The sequence below is a fragment of the Haplochromis burtoni genome, unplaced genomic scaffold, assembly GCF_018398535.1.
Source record: "Haplochromis burtoni strain Fernald_Lab_line unplaced genomic scaffold, NCSU_Asbu1 Contig_1, whole genome shotgun sequence".
Taxonomy (NCBI): Eukaryota; Metazoa; Chordata; class Actinopteri; order Cichliformes; family Cichlidae; genus Haplochromis; species Haplochromis burtoni.
The window spans coordinates 1,776,145-1,792,036 of record NW_024582362.1 but is presented as its reverse complement, the minus strand read 5'-3'; the positions used below and the strand labels follow the sequence as shown (position 1 = coordinate 1,792,036).

The 15,892-nt window shown below is 45.1% G+C and overlaps 1 protein-coding gene across 2 annotated transcripts in view; it reads left to right on the top strand.

Annotated features, from left to right (window-relative positions):
- Positions 1–15,695, top strand: part of map3k22 (mitogen-activated protein kinase kinase kinase 22) — a 40,225-nt gene extending 24,530 nt beyond the window's left edge. The window contains exons 6-18 of one of the 2 annotated variants that reach the window (XM_005912310.3): positions 2,039–2,138; positions 2,418–2,534; positions 2,738–2,852; positions 4,295–4,413; positions 4,969–5,042; positions 6,608–6,669; positions 8,080–8,151; positions 8,678–8,830; positions 9,995–10,143; positions 10,249–10,380; positions 11,353–11,482; positions 12,741–12,918; positions 13,552–15,695. In XM_005912310.3, the coding sequence (XP_005912372.1) occupies positions 2,039–2,138; positions 2,418–2,534; positions 2,738–2,852; positions 4,295–4,413; positions 4,969–5,042; positions 6,608–6,669; positions 8,080–8,151; positions 8,678–8,830; positions 9,995–10,143; positions 10,249–10,380; positions 11,353–11,482; positions 12,741–12,918; positions 13,552–13,780 (1,630 nt within the window). In that variant the 3' untranslated portion in view covers positions 13,781–15,695. Of the gene's footprint in view, positions 1–2,038; positions 2,139–2,417; positions 2,535–2,737; positions 2,853–4,279; positions 4,414–4,968; positions 5,043–6,607; positions 6,670–8,079; positions 8,152–8,677; positions 8,831–9,994; positions 10,144–10,248; positions 10,381–11,352; positions 11,483–12,740; positions 12,919–13,551 lie in introns of both variants that reach the window. The other variant, XM_005912309.3, reaches the window with a different exon arrangement.
- Positions 15,696–15,892: the final 197 nt, after the last annotated feature.

Here is a 15,892-nt window from a genome sequence, read left to right as displayed (position 1 = left end):
ATTCATGTACATCCTACTTTGATTTTAAGAGGGTGGGATCAATGAAACAAAGTGATAAATGTGTGATAAAACTGTCTCTGGAGTCACCGTAGAAAAAAAAAAAAAAAAAACGCAAAATATTTTTTTTTCATTTAATTGCTACCTAATTATTGTGGTGTAATATGAATTCCAGTAGGAGATTTGTATTATAAGAGAAGGTGTAAAACTGTTAAAAGTTCTTATATTCCAGAAGGACGGATTGAAGTCTCTTTTTGGAACGATTGTGGCCCTCGGGCCTCATGTTGAATACCCCTGGTTTAGAGTTAGCAAAAACTTTTTTTCCTCAGTTTAAGCCTCTAAACGGGGCTTAAACTGCAAATACTCTCAGCTAAGTAAGAAAGCAAAGCCTAAAAAAAATATAACCCTCATAAAAAATTCAGTGAATGGAAACTGAACTGCATTTCTTCGATCTCGATCTAAAATCTCTTTCAGCACAGACCCTACGAGCCGGCTTATTAGATTAGAAGAAGAAAGAAAATAATCTGAACTTCCTTTCATACTCGAGCAGCTACTATCAAGACGATCTGACTGCACAGATCTAATCCCAGGCTGTGCGGTGAATAGCATTATATTTGAGGGTCCTCTACCTAACTCGAGGTATCAGGAGTCCCTGAGTCAGGATGATCATGTTGTCCGTCCACAGTGGAATCGGATCCGATGGTCTCTCTCTCTCTTTTCATTGGCAAGCACTGAAGGTTTGGGGCAGGAAATAAGAGCTGTAGAGCGACTCGCTCTTCCTCCTACCTCAAGGTCTACAGTCAGGGAGAGAGCGGGAACAGAGCCAAATCTTTTTTTTTCTCTTAGTGTTTATATTATTGTGATTTTTTTTTTTTTGATTTTTTTTTTTTTTTCCACGAGACAAAAGGGAAAGAGTGCGCTGGGACATGTGAAAGCATTCTTCCAACTCTGCAAACCTCTGCGACTGAGTGTGTCCGCATGCAGAGGAAGAAAAGCCATATCTTTTGGAGCCGCATCCTTGTACAAGCCCCCCAAACCCCCTTCCCCACATCCCTCCAGCTCTTTATCGCACACATCATCACCAAATCTAAACAGAGACGAGGAGTGTTTAGCTGTGCCGCCGCTTGCCTCTGATCTGCAGCCTCCCCCCTTTTCCCAGAATCCATCCAAATGAGGGAACCAATGAGCGGTCATTAAGATAGGCAAAGCTTTGGCCTCTGATGAGGAAGTGATGGGATAAAAACAAGTCCCTTTTATCAGGATACTATAAAGAGATAGTAGCGCTGCAGATTCTTCAGAAGCAGAGAGTGAGGTGGAGGTAGATGGTGGTGTTGGGGGGAGGACAGGACAGGAGTCTCTGCTTCTCTCTCTGCTTTATTTTCTCAGGCTGCCTCCCCCTTTATTTTCTCTCACAGTCGTCTGTAAATATCTCCATGTCTCTGTATCTTTCACTCTGTCACTCTTTAAAAGACGAGGGAAAGACACACATCCTGCTGCTTTTGCTGCCGCTCCAGATTTTCCCCCCCCTTTCCTCTCAGGAAGTTTCCCATCTGCCTTTGTGCTGGCTTAGCGGAGAGGCCCAATGGTGTTGAAACAGTGGCCGATGCACACACTGATTGGGAAGCACACTCATGCATGTAAAGTTTTACAAACACACATGCGTCTCATATACACACTCACAACAAGACTTTTGCTGATAAGGTCTGTCTCGGACGGGAATACACGTAAGCATACAGTAGATAAGCACAGACATGCAAGTGGAGAGTATGTCTGCGCTTTCTGTTTTCACTGCACTGATTAATGCCCTCTTAGCATCTCGGTGGCTCAGCTCACTCCTCTCCTCGACCCTGCTGACCCCCCGTCCGTTTATCTTCTGTTTCCCGCTGCTGTAAAGTAAATGAAAACGGGTTCTTAGAGATTTATCAGGTGCAAGCTAATGCTACAAACCAGTAGCCAGCAGGCTGTCAGCTCAGCTGCAGCCAGACACAACATGACCGTCTTTCTCCCACCTCTGACCCGGCTGGCCTTCTCCTTTTTCCAGAATCATCCTGTTTCAGAGGCCGCTGAAGATCAAAGAGCTGCTGCAGAAAGTGACCGAGGCCTTTGGCCAGCAGATGGACATGTTCTTCATGGAGAAAGAGGTAAGAGAATGACTCGTGTAGCTGGCGTGTTACAGTTTTATCTGTTGTTTTTCGTGACAGTCCTCCAGTATGCACTGCAGTACGCGTGTCCTCGAAGTGGCGTTACGTTTTGTTTTCTCAAGCTGTCAAGATCCAAGAAAAGCTTTGTTTATTTACATGTTTTTTGTTTTTTATTGTGAAACCCTTGATGTCATACATGTGCTGCTGCATTCACGTGCTCTTGTTGCTGAACAATAGAGAATTGAAGCTCATGTGCTGTGTGCTTTCTTGTCCTATCAGCTGCTGCTGCCCCTGAAGACGCAGGAGGACCTGGATCAGGCGGTGCTGACGCTGGGCTGCAGTTCGGGGGCCAATGGGCTGCTCAGGATACTGCTAAAGACTCCTAAAAACAACCATGTGAGTTTTTAAGATGCTCACTTTTGTGCAGTTAGTGGAAACAAAGGTGAATGAAGTCATCCTTTTAGTTTTTTTTTGCAAAATGAGGAAACAAACCGCTTCCACACACGGTGATGTAACTGAACAATGAGGTAATGCTGTCCTCCCTTCCTCTGCTGAGCCGATTCCCTTTTTTCACTCTCTCCTACTTCCTGTGTTTCCAGTACCTACAGGTGAACAGCAGGGACAAACAGAGCGAGATGAAGTCATCGAGGTCACTGGGAGATTTGAAGGGCTCCTTGCTAAAGGGCTCAGAGAGGGTGCGCAAACACTCAACAGGTGAGCTTCCATGTTTTAAAAAAAGTGTTTTTATGCTGTTTTTATTAGTTGTTAAATGTGAGAGGAGGCAGAAAAGCACTCTGCTGATGCAAAGGTTTCTCAGTCATGTGCTAAAGCCTCAAGGATGACTTATCAGTGTCACCTGACGAAGCAGACGGCCGTCAAAGTCGCAGGAATGTTAATGGAAAAGATGGGGCGCATGCTTTATCGGAGTAGAAAATGCAAACCGGAGGTGAAAGCAGCCAAGGACTTGTCATGTCAAAGCAAGGACAAACTCCTGCACTCATGCTAAGCAACTGTCTGGCCGCTGTCTTTGGCCTGTTAGCTTTTTGTCATGTTAACTGTGACCATACTTGGATGTAATATGTATAGTAGCTTTAGTATTCAAAGCACATGCATGAGAGCAGTTTCTGTCTTCTCATCTAAAACTGTGCACAAAAAAAAAAAATCTTTTCTTGTCACGTCACACTTTGTAGTCCCCCCCTCCTTGTCCCCAGACATGTTTGGTTTATTTTAATATCAGCTCTGTCCAGAAAGGTCAGCGTCTCGGTCGTATCTCGGCCTCAGACACGCTCAGAATCAAACCGGTGCTCGCTCCTGCCATCACGTTTGCATCTTTGCATAGCAGCTGAGAACCCTTTGTGATCGCTCTTGCGAGCCTATCTTCGTCATGTGGCCGCAAGCGCATAAATCGTCCAGAATTATCGGCCCTCGATCAGTTTTTCTCCCTGCCAGCGAGGCACGAGTGCGAGACGAGGCGAGCGGGCCGAGATAGGAGCGCGGGGAGTAGCGGCAGATGAGAGGTGACGGGAGAACGGTCACGGTGTACGGCTGAGTGAAGACGAGATGTGAACCCGGGTACCTCGATGACGTATGGGAGCAGACTGTGGCGTCAGGGGGAAAGAGGCAGAAAAGCTGAACAGTCGAGACAAAGCGGTTGTAATTTGCAGCCTTCAGTCAAACAACAAGACTTTGATCGTATTTCCAACGCTTCTATTCGTCTTAGTGCCTTTTAGCCTCTCTGCGCTGTTTCAGTATTCCTGTCAGCCCAGTCTGCGATAGTTTCAGTAGATCTTTTTACCGTGACAAGGACGAGCGCTCAGTCTCCGCCGCAGCTCAGCCAGGAGAGCATTCGTCACAGTAATTGAGGTTAGAGGTGGCGGCAGTGTAGTTTAGTAAATCATTTCTTGCAGTCCTGGCACTGCTGAACTCGTACCCATGAATAACACTGTGACGCCGTTTTCTCCCCTCTGTCCCTCGTTCCCATCTCTTCATCTTCCCGCACTCCCTCCACTTCTCAATTTCTCCTCTCGCTCTCATTTACCTCCCCCCTTCCACCTTTTGCATTACTCATCCGCTCAACTTTAATTGTTTCATTCCCCTCTCTTTTATTGGCCGCCCCTGGTGCTTCTTTTCGTCACTTTCAGGTTCCCTCCACACAGGTCGGACGTCCCCGCCGCCAGGCAGCGTCCCTGAGGAGCAGCAGCAGATCGCCCGCCAGGGCTCCTACACCAGCATCCACAGTGAAGGGGAGTTCATCCCAGAAAACCCAGACCAAAGTGTAAGAGTCCATCAGCCGAATAAATGCTTTATGCATTGTTGCTTCTTGAAAAAGTTTGAATAGACTTCAGAAAAAAGATCTTTTTGATGTCTTTAGCAGGTTGACATTTATTCAACCAAATGTAGTTAATTTATTGTAGTTAATGCACTGAAATGGCCAATATTGGCTGTTTTCATAGATTCTTTTCCCATATAATATTTTGAGTTCTTGACTGGAAGGCTGAACTCTTGGGCAGAACTGTGTTTTTGTCGAGATTTAATCATCTGAACAGTCTTCGGTGATTCATTGTGTACTCTGCTCGTATACTGGATTGCCCTGTATTGTTAGCAGCAGCAGAAGTACTAGCACTAGTTTGATTTTACAAGGCTATATAGCCACATATAACATTTCTGTGCAGTATTTAAAGAGGATGTCAGACATTATTCAAACCCCTTCAAATTCTTAAGACGTGAGACAGTAACAAGCACAACTCCACCCGCACTGCTTGGTATGCTCTCTCCTGTATGATTGCATGCTCCGTGACCCTCGGTCTCCTTGTGTTATTGTATCTGTCAGATGTTGGATCCCTTTGGGAGTGCAGACAACTCGCTGTCGAGCAGCTGTCAGTCAATAGATCAAGCACTGGACAGGTGAGTCATCATGGAGCGGGTGATTTATAGCCCTCGTCGTTGTGGATTTATACAGTGGCTACTCAAGAACGTGCACTGTTTTCAGCCGATATAGCAGATAGCAGGCTTGAATTCTTTCTTCTTCTTTAATTTTTTTTGTTTGTTTTAAACCAGTGTGCTCAAAGTTTACTGCAGCTTTTTTTTTCTCATGTGGTTTGTCATCCATGTGCATTACTAGAGTCACACATTTAAGAAAATGCATGACTAGTCATGCACATTGGGGAGTGTGTGTGATAAAGGTTATTTTCTGTAGCAGCACTAAACATATTGTTACGATAAACACCTCATTTGTGGGTTATGTGTTGATGTCAGAGGCTTAAAAGTGTTCCCCAGATGTCTGCAGAAAGTCGGTAGATTCTTTAAGTTCCTGCTGTTCCCTAAACGTCTTAAGTTCAGGCTATCAGTAGGAGCTGCAATTTATCGATGTTGCCTAAATGGCTCACATTCTGGTGATTGGTGTGATCAGCTGTTAAGTAGATGGGACGAGGTTGTCAGCCACACATAAACTGACAGATACGGATTCCTTCATTAATCTGTAATACATATATGTACACGTCCTTGTGAGACATGGTTTGTATCACAGAGTGCTTGTGTACACACTTGGATGTGAGCGCCTGTGTTGCAACAGCCAGAGGCTTTTAGCAAAGTTTGTAAATGTGCTAAAGACCAGCGTAGCTTCCCTGCGACCCTTCCTCCGCTTGTCTGTGTGGAAAAGGAATCGGGTCACTTTGCTGTTGCCATAGCGACAGAACTCTTATCTGGACGCCTGGATTCCTCCGTTATCACGAGAGAGAGTGCGTGAGAGACAGACAGAAACAGAGACTGAGTGGGAGATGTGAGAGAGTGAGCAAGCAACATGCTGGAAAAACTGAGCCAGAAAATGAAAAGTGGCGAAAGAGTGAGAGTAAAGTGGGAAAGGCTGAGGAGAGAAAAGAGTGAATTTGAATCAAAGGGAGAATAAAAGCGAGCAAGCGTGGAGCTGACAGAGAGAGAGCAGGACGGAAACAGTTCTACCTGCACGAGGCTTATCAGGGCTCCAGGCTGCAGAACAATGGCAGGAAACGAGTGCATGGAACTTTTCCCTGCGAACGGGCATGCGTGCCCCTTATCCAGGGGTCTCGTGGCCCCGCGCCGCCCTGCGGTCAACAGAGACGTCACTCTCTGTCGGTTCGTCGGGACGGGGCTTGTTGGAAATGTCCAGGGAGGGCGAGAGGTTGGATGCACATACAGACATTTAGTGACATATGTTTATATCGCTGCTAGTTCAGTGGTGAGCAGTTTGACTTTGTGAGTCCACAACTTTTCAAATTTTGCCACTTTGTTGTTTTACATCAGCTGTGAGTGACAGGAAGGTAGTTTAAATACTAAAGCCATTCCCCGCGTTTTGTGCCGCTTTGCAGTCGAGCCCCATTCTGACGTTTCAGGCCAGCAGCTGTAGCCAGACTTTGTTTGAAGATAAGGGGAAATTAGCAACTAAAAGAGCAAAAAAATTTTCAACTTTCCCTTCATGCTTTCTGTCATTTCAGCCCTCCTTACTCACAGAACACCCGTGACAATAATTATCTGAACCTCAACTTCGAATACAAAGGTAAGAGGGGACAAATCTTGCAGCAGTTTCTCTCCAATTCTAAAAATGTCTTTTTCTCAGCCCCCAGCTGCCAAACAAAGAGAGGTGTAAAAAGCGTGTTCGTTATTTGGAGGCTTTGTCTGTTCTTACTTTTTGCTGTGGTTCTTATAGCTCCACATTCAGTTTTACAGGAGAGGCTCTTGCTTATCTAGAGTGTTTCCCCTTGAAGAGAATGCTAATGAAAGTGAAGATTATATTATTTTAGGGCTGTATCTGTAAAATGAACAATGGGTTGTGGTGAATCTCGGCTGTGTTTCTTAAGTTTGATAAGGTGGTGAAGTAAGATAGTACTGCGTCTCTTCCTTTGCTATCTTCCATACACTCCCCCTGTACAGACCCCTCTATTCACTGCCTTTTTCTGTTTTACCTCATCCCATCTTAATAGATGTTGCTGCCCTGCCGCAGCATGATCACTTCCCCTCTCTTCTCAATGGCCCCCTGCTCATCTCGTCTCTGTCCCTGGGGTCCCGGTCTGTCCTCTTTTCCTTCAGAAGGCAGATCAAATGAAGCAGGATGAGAGATAAAGCCAAACTAGCCCTCATGAACAGAGAAGCTGCATTGGCTCTCTCAATCTGGCCATTTCTCTTTCCCCTTTCAGCTCCCCCCATGCTGTAAATGAAAAAAGAGAGTTCTGCACATTGTCTGTGCCGATGAGGGAACGTCATACTGTAGCTGCAGCAGAACTTGAAGACCCACTTGGGTACACAAGCACGTGCTTGCACACACACGCACCACCCTCCCAGATGTAAAGCTGTGTGGCCCTTCTGCTGAGGGCTACAGTATTTGTTTACCATTCCCTGTGAGTAGATTTTTCCTCTCCATCCCACTCTGCCAAACACAAAAAATAACTCCGGTATCCATGGGATACAGCCACAAAAACAGCATGAGGGGAGGCAGTCATCTGACAGAACAGCTGCTTTCAATTCCAAGTGGCTCCGCTCCTCTCCGTTTATTGTGTGTTTGCTGTGTGAGGGGGGAGAGTGTCAGTGCTCTCATGCGTCAGCCCCCCCACACCCCGCCTTTAGTTACTGCTCCACTGTTCAGAGCTAATGCTAAGCTAGCACATGCATGCTGCTTTCAGTTTCCGCATTGGCTGCAGGGAGGCGACCCGTTCAGCGTGCAAAGAGCCGCGTTCCATTCTGCTGCTTCACAGCTGGATTTGACACATCAGGGATGAGCAAAAATGGGAATGCAGTGTCTGAGTGCCCGTCCAAGCATTTAAACCGCCATTATTAGACTTAAAAAGTGGATAAACGCATAACTGTGAATCCAGAAGCATTGTTTCTGTCATTTGGGTGTAATGCGAGACTAATTGTTGAGGCTTTATTTTACTTGCTGACACCTCTCTCTGCCTCAATCCTCTCTTTTCAGGTCGTCATGGAAAAGGAGGGACTTTCCCACGCCAGTTCCAATTGCCAAATCGCAGCAAGGATTACGGAGATAGTAAGAAACCAGCTTTGCTTAAACAATTACAACAGCGCTGTTACACAGAAATAACAACTGAACATGTCTATAGAACACGGACACAGACCACTCTTTGTCCTGCAGTGTGGTCACAGTCTTCTAACTTCAGATGCATATTTCTTACTTTCAAACAAGATATTTTGAAATATTATCCTCCTCTTTTAGAGAGTTTCTTTGCACCTCGTGGAGATTTATTACACTGCTGGCTCGCTGTTTCAGGCAGCTGCTAGTAATTGCTTACTCAGAGGCTAACCTTGGCTAGCAGTGATTTACGTTTCCCTGCGGTGAACCCAAGCTTGTATAAAAACACAGCGCCCTGCTTCCTGTCTGAAGGGAAGTGGGATGGAGTGGCGAAAGGCAGTCTGCTCTGGCTGGCCTCACGTTTCGGCCAAGAGCAGACTTTATGCACTGCACCTGTGAAGTTAACTGTGTGAAAACAGATTCACAATGCAATCAAGAGTAAAGTGTATGACAAGTCTGATTATGTTCGTTTATGTGTTTTCAGGACGTAGGACACTTCCGCGGAGCTTCATGCCGCAGGAGAATCTTTTTCAGCTGGTTCCCTCCAGCCGCACTCGAAGCTATAATGGAGACAGCACGCTGCAGTACAGCGACCTGCGCTCACTGGGCAAAAGCTCCCAGCGAGGTACAGCCAAGTGTAAGTGATTCACTTGAAATCTTTTGAAACAGGGGGAACGTGTGCTCGACACTGTAAAATAATCTGTAATAGTTGTGTGTTTGGCTCATGTGACCAATTGCCATCGATGACCTCAATATAAATACAAAAAATGGACACGGGCAATCCAACTGTTAGTGCTGATCATTTGCTTGATTAAATATTAGGCATTTAATCTTTGAAAACTAAGCAGCCACTTAAAAAAAATACTATACTTGCATTCTCGATCGCATAAAACAAGAGAAAAGCAGAAACTCCTCACAGCAGAGAGGCTGAAAATGGAGTATTTTAATGTGAAAGTGACTGAAAAATGTGAGAAAAATAGCTTCCACATAATTATGTGTTGACTAAACTGTTGATTTGCGGTGTTGTTCACTTCCACTTTGATCAGATGGTTCCTAATTTAAACAGAGGAATGACTGATTTCAATGATTCAAGATAAAACTTTTGCAGTTCCACTATTTCCGGGTTGTATCTTCCTTATACAGATGCATTGTAATGTATAATATATATCAATGAGGATAGATGTAATGCACAGTCGTACTGTATGTCACAGGCAGAATTCCCCCCTCATCGTCCAAATTAAGCCGTTTTACGGGCTCACTAATCACATCTGTCCTCATTTAGTCTATACATCCTGCCCAGAAACTGTCTACATCATAATACCAAAGCTTGGCTCATAAGTCTGTGGTCGATGTGTCGGTCTCTGGTGTCCGTCTCACCCACGCGCGACCAAACAGTCTAACGCAGCCACAGAGAAGCCTGCTGGTTCCAAAACAAAGTCCCGGAGTCTGAGCCTGAGAACGTGGGAGCCGCGCAGATGAGCTTTCTAGGCTTTCACAGTTTGTGTGTCTGTTGGTGGGTTGCGGTTCCACTGCTTGACTGTGATATCTGGGGTTTCCCCAGTCTAAGAAGGGTCTGCAGTGGGAGTGATTTAACAAATTGCGGTGCGCTTAACGTCTGGTCTCGGTGAAGTTGATGTGTGATCAGTGGAGTTTGACGTTTGCTTTAGTTTTTTTTTTGTTTTGTTTTTTTAAACATGCTCTCAGATCCGTATATCATAGAGAAGCTGGCTGTCTTAGGAGGCTTAGCAACACAATTAATTACTGAGGGGGGGATTCATAGTCTGGCGTTTCATTTCTGCAGCACCACGGGCGCCAGTCAACTGGAGACAGGGAAAGTTGCTGGGACGAGGAGCGTTCGGGGAGGTCTACCTCTGCTACGATGCCGACACAGGCCGCGAGCTGGCCGCCAAGCAGGTGCCGTTTGATCCCGACTGTCAAGAAACCAGCAAGGTGAGGGGAAATATATCAAAACTGTTTGGATTTGCATGAAGTTGATGACATACGATGGGCTTTTTTAATAAATTGAAGACTCTAACTTTGGTTTTTCTGCTGCAGGAAGTGAATGCTCTGGAGTGTGAGATTCAGCTGCTGAAGAATCTGCGTCACGAGAGGATTGTGCAGTACTACGGCTGCCTTCGAGACCTCGACCAGAGAAAACTCACCATTTTTGTCGAGTTCATGCCCGGGGTGCGTATTCTGTGGGACATTTTAAGTAAATTTAATCACACTTGAGCAGCCCTTAAGTTTCGAAAGAACAATTAACGTCTGAGAATGTGCGCGCCGGACTTGGTTTGGCTATAAAGATAGGTACTGAGACATTTTAACACAAACATTAAAATCAAACCCTTACCAGCCACATCTGCTAGAATCTATTTAGAAAAGTCACCAGCTGTCAACAAACATGTCCTCCACGCAGTTGATGTCAGCAGAACAGCTCATTTTATGAGATCATATTCTCCCTAAATGAGCAACTTTAATGAGCTACTGTCGCCTGCGGACCCTGTCCCCGAGCCTGCTTTTAATATTTCCTGAGCTATTTCTTTTTAAATTTCCCAGAGACGCTGAGTGTCTTAGTCACACATTGTCTGGAAATTGGAAATGTTTACGTTTCGCCAGAGTTGGCAGAAGCAAGACAGGAGGTGACAGAGCCAAGCTTTTGTGTGGCTGCGTGGCACGGCTTCACTGCTGCGCCTGACCGATAACACTTTAATGGCCCGAGGGAGGGAGGGCCGTGTGTCCCTCGGAGAGACCCCGAGAGCTCCTAAGGTGTCCCGTTGACAGCTGAAAGTGAGGAGGCAGAGGTTTTGTTTTCACCGCAAGTCCAAAAGTGCGTCACAGGTGTTACAGGATCAGGTCTTAGCTCCTGCCGTGTCCCCAGGAGGAGCGGAAAACAGGAAATTGAAGGAAATGCAGCTCACTGGTGCAGTTTGGACTCAAAGTCAGTCAACAGGCTTCTGTCAGCACGTTATATGCTTACATTCTTGGTTTTTGGCCTTGAGAATTGGCTTAGAGGCTGCTTTCACAAATAAACCCCAAACAAATTAGCTGGAACACCCACGTTTTCCAGAAAAATAAGTGTATGTAGATTTTTCTCTAATTTCGCATGCGTGTCCGTCCCATCCATTCATTCGCTCACAGGCTTTCTGTTTGTCTCTCTAGGGCTCGATAAAAGACCAGCTAAAAGCCTACGGGGCCCTGACGGAGAAGGTGACGAAGAGATACACCAGGCAGATCCTCCAAGGAGTCTCCTACCTGCACAGCAACATGATTGTACACCGGGACATCAAAGGTAAATGAAGCCGCAAGCTCGAAAAAGGCCAAGGTTGGATTTTAATTGGATTTGTAACCGGTAAACACTCACACTTGGAAATGCTTTCTTCAATGGGGTCCTATAGCAGTAGCTTCTGCAATAGGCGGGGGGTCAAAACTACAGATTCATTCATTTTCATTCGGGTTGACATTTCCTCATTTGGTCATTCGTCGTCTGCAGAACGTGCCTAGAAAAATGTGCTATTTTCAACTCCCCTTTGAGATATATTAGGCTTCGTGCTGGTGAAACTGGCCGTTCTAAAAATGCTCAGCACCGGACGGAAAGGTTTTGGTTTGGCTGCCCACAGCTTTGGGAGTTACTGGGTCGTTAAGCGGCGGCCAAGAAAGAGGGGAATATACTGTCTGGTGGGGGAAAAAGATAGTCGGTCTCACAGGACCCGGCAGGGCTCTATGAAGAGCACATGTGGGTGTGATCTTTCCACTCAAAAAGGCTCTGCACGTGTAATATACGGTGTGTTCATCTCACCACAGAACATTTCTGTTTTTGCAGTAAAAAAAAAAAAAAGGACTTAAGCTTGGCACCACACACACGTCCACATTCACTCCGGACCAGCTGGAAGTTTCTCTGAATTTATTTGCAAAGGCTGGAATTATCAGAGAACCTGTCGTCCTACGTACAGGAAACGTGCAGGCAGTGGAAGAAGCAGCTCGGGGCAGTAAAAAGTAAAGGTTATAGTTTGAGCCTCCAAGTTTCTTCTTTTGCAGCCTGCCAGTTCTTTGGTGGGGGTGGAGGGTGAGTGGCAAGTGGTGCACATTAGTCACTGATCAAACAAGCGGCGTGGCTGAAGGAAATGGGATAGACAGAGCTACATTCGGAAAATTACTAAGATAGGAGGAGAAAGGGTGTTGAGGTTCGACGTGTCTCTTGTGGAGCAGACAGTTTATTTAATATTTCATTTTCTGAACCCAACGAGGCTTTTTTCTCAGTGTGAGAAAAGTGAAAGAAAGATAAACTTCCCTGTTTGGCGTAGCTGACTAAGCGCAGGATTTGTATAAAGACTGCTGAAAGATATGCTTTTTAAAAATAAGTCTGCCAGTATTCAGTTACCCAAACAGTCAAGACCTTTCGCCTTCTTCCGTCAGCTTGAATTGCTGGCACCAATCGCTTTTTACCCAAAACAATAATTGCAACTCCAAATTGTCAGCGTCCCTTTGCGTCTGACAGCTCTCGGGAGAGTCCTGAATACTTTCAAGCTCATTTTATTTCGATCCACCAGGTGCTAACATCCTGAGAGACTCCTCGGGAAACGTGAAGCTGGGAGACTTTGGAGCCAGCAAACGTATCCAGACCATCTGCATGTCTGGTACAGGCATCAAGTCTGTCACTGGCACCCCCTACTGGATGAGCCCTGAAGTCATCAACGGGGAGGGATATGGGAGGAAAGCTGATGTGTGGTAAGGAAATTATTAGATAGAACTGTATTGATTGAAGGGGCGAACAATATCAGATTGCTGCCGTCGCTGTAAAAGCAAAAGCAATAAAATGACCTTGAGCAATAAATGATATTGTTATCAGTTGCTGCGATATGCACTCTGTTTACTAATACTGTTGATATTTAACACACTGAGGCGTTGAAATTAGAAATGCAGTCGAGTAATAAATGGAATAAATGAACTTTTCAGCTACTTCAGAAACTCACATAAATATGAACTTTAAATAAGGGCTGTATGTGCCGATAGATTGGAGCACTTTATACAGTTTTCTAAGAGAGCGCGCTTACTTAAAGACTTGATAAGAAGCCAGATATACTAACGTATCATTGCATTGCCAAACAGTGTTAACTTATGCGTCTTCCATGTAGATTTTTGCGAGATTCAGCAGTTTTTGGGCCCATTGTTCTAGGGCGTAATTGGTTGCTCCAAGCTTTAGAGAAAGAGTACAATACTGGAATAAGTTTGTTTGGATTTGAGCTCGTGTCATAGGGTTAACTCTGGTATTTGACACAACAGTTGGAGGTGCAAGGTAGACAATAGACACAAGCCGAGCTCCTTTCAAATCATTTTTCCTGCTGTGCTGTTTTCCTTCAGGAGTGTCGCCTGCACCGTTGTTGAGATGTTGACCCAGAAACCCCCGTGGGCCGAGTACGAAGCCATGGCAGCCATTTTTAAGATCGCCACCCAGCCTACAAAGCCCACGCTTCCCGAGGGTGTGTCCGACGCTTGCAGGGACTTCCTGCGGCAGGTGTTTGTGGAGGAGAAGTGGAGGCCCACTGCAGACTTTCTTCTCAGCCACCCGTTCGTTCAGGGCAGCTTCTGAGCTCCTGTGGATCCCCTTCCCCTTCCCTGCCTGTGAGGCCTCCGTGGCCCCGGTGCATCCCCTCCTCTCCGGCCCGTCCCATCCTCAGGGCCCCCTCCCCTCGTCACCAAGCTCCAGGGCTCAGTACCACTCCCAACTTCCTGTTATCCACCACTAGTGTCTGCCTTGTCGAGACTCCTGCCTCCTACTAGCTCCACCTGGACTATTCCCTGAGAGGGAAGGGTGACTGCTGTCAAGACCTCCAGAGTCCTCTGAGGTTTTGCCTGGTGTTCCCTCAGGAGGGCACTAACAAGAATGCAGTCTCACAAGCTCCAGACTGCTGTCCTTTTAACAAGCGCAGGAAAAGTGACCGAGGTTAGAGCAAAGTGTCGCGTCTCAACCTTCAGGTATCACTTTACACCCACTTACTGCTGCAGAACAGCGTCTCGGGATCGAGGAGACGTAATTGTGATTACATTGATCACACGTGACCGTACTGTAAGTTTCTCATCAGCCTAAAGAAAGCTGTGGGTAGAATTAAGATGGTAAAATATTTTTCTATGATGCATATAAAGTCATCCTAGCAGATGAGATGTCTATTGTCATTCTAGAAAAACAAAATGTAAATGTATTTTTTGCCAACGCCTTACAATAAGAATTTGTAAGTAAGAATGTCTTTTATAACGTCTGCGAGGGTCACCAGTACCCTGCTTTCACAAGCACTCACAAAAACAAGCCCATTTTAGGAAGGATTGTCAATGTTGCACTTTTTGATATCATGCACGTGCAGGATAATCAGCCGAGGAGATATTTTTCTATTTGATGCATTTTTTTTTATATATTATTGAGAATTGTGTTTCAGTGTAAAAGAAGAAAAAGAAGAAGCGAACTGTTTTTGCGCATTCGTGTGCAATGTCTCTTAAGCAATACCAACACTACTGTTGTCATTCCATCCTCCCATGCAGCGAGCCTTGTTCCATTCAGAAGTGGCCAAAGAAACGTTGCAGAGACTGAAACCTTTCGATAACTTTTAGAAAACGTGCAGTATTAGTCATGTCTGACTTTTTTTTGCCACCTCAGAGCCCCATATAGCCTTTCCTGTGTTATGGCAGCTTTGTGCACAGACCAAATCGGACGCATTAACGTCACATTTTTTTAAAAAAAATTTTAAAGATTGTGAAATTAGACCGAAGGAAGCGTCTTGTTTATATTTTTGCCGTAACTTCACCCCACGCCTTTATTTAGCTTTCCACGCCATCTCGAATGGGTCTCTTAATGACTTTGACGGCACACCGTGGTCTCTGTGACGTCATGTGAGGCGGAGCTTATTATTACAAGTTGCCAAAAAAAACAAAACATTGAGTTGGAAGGATGGAGCGGAATGATGTGTTCTTTAAAGTGGAGATGAAATGAAACTTTAACTGTGGGGTGGGGGGGTCGATGTCGGAGGTGTCGTGACTTGCTGTAACACACAGGCACTTAAAAGAATGACGATCCAATCTTTTCAACCCTTAGTGCCTTACCTGAGTGTGCTTGCAAACACAAACGTTCACTGCCAAAGCAGAGAGCTTCCTTGTAAGGCGAGCGGCTGTTTAGTAGAAAGCACACGCAGGATTAGCTGAAAATCTTTTATATGGAAAAACCAACAAAAGATTATACTGTACATACATATTGTTCTGCACTTTTGTATGAAATTTCTTTTTACATTATAAACAAAATCTATTTGAAATAGCTACGTTATACAGTAGATTGTACTGTGATTTAGACAGGAGAATGAATGGTTGCCTCTTTTAAGAGAAGGTAGGCAGGATGAACAGACTGGCAGGCTTTCGAATGGGACGGAGTTTGTTTGGTCTGAATGACAAAGCCTTGAAACATGAAATGTATCAAGTCATTGAACTTTTGTACATTTAACTTAATAAATTGAAGGTCTTAAGACTATGTTTCAGAATGATTTTTTATAATTTGCAAATTGAATTAAAAGTTGACTTTTATGACACTTTTTTTCCCCATTAATGTATGTATTTATAGTTGTGATCTCATGATTTATAGATGGATGGTTGAATGCTGAAATTGATATTTTCTTTTGGACTCTACCAACAACTTTCTTATTGGGCTTATGATTTGGCAGCT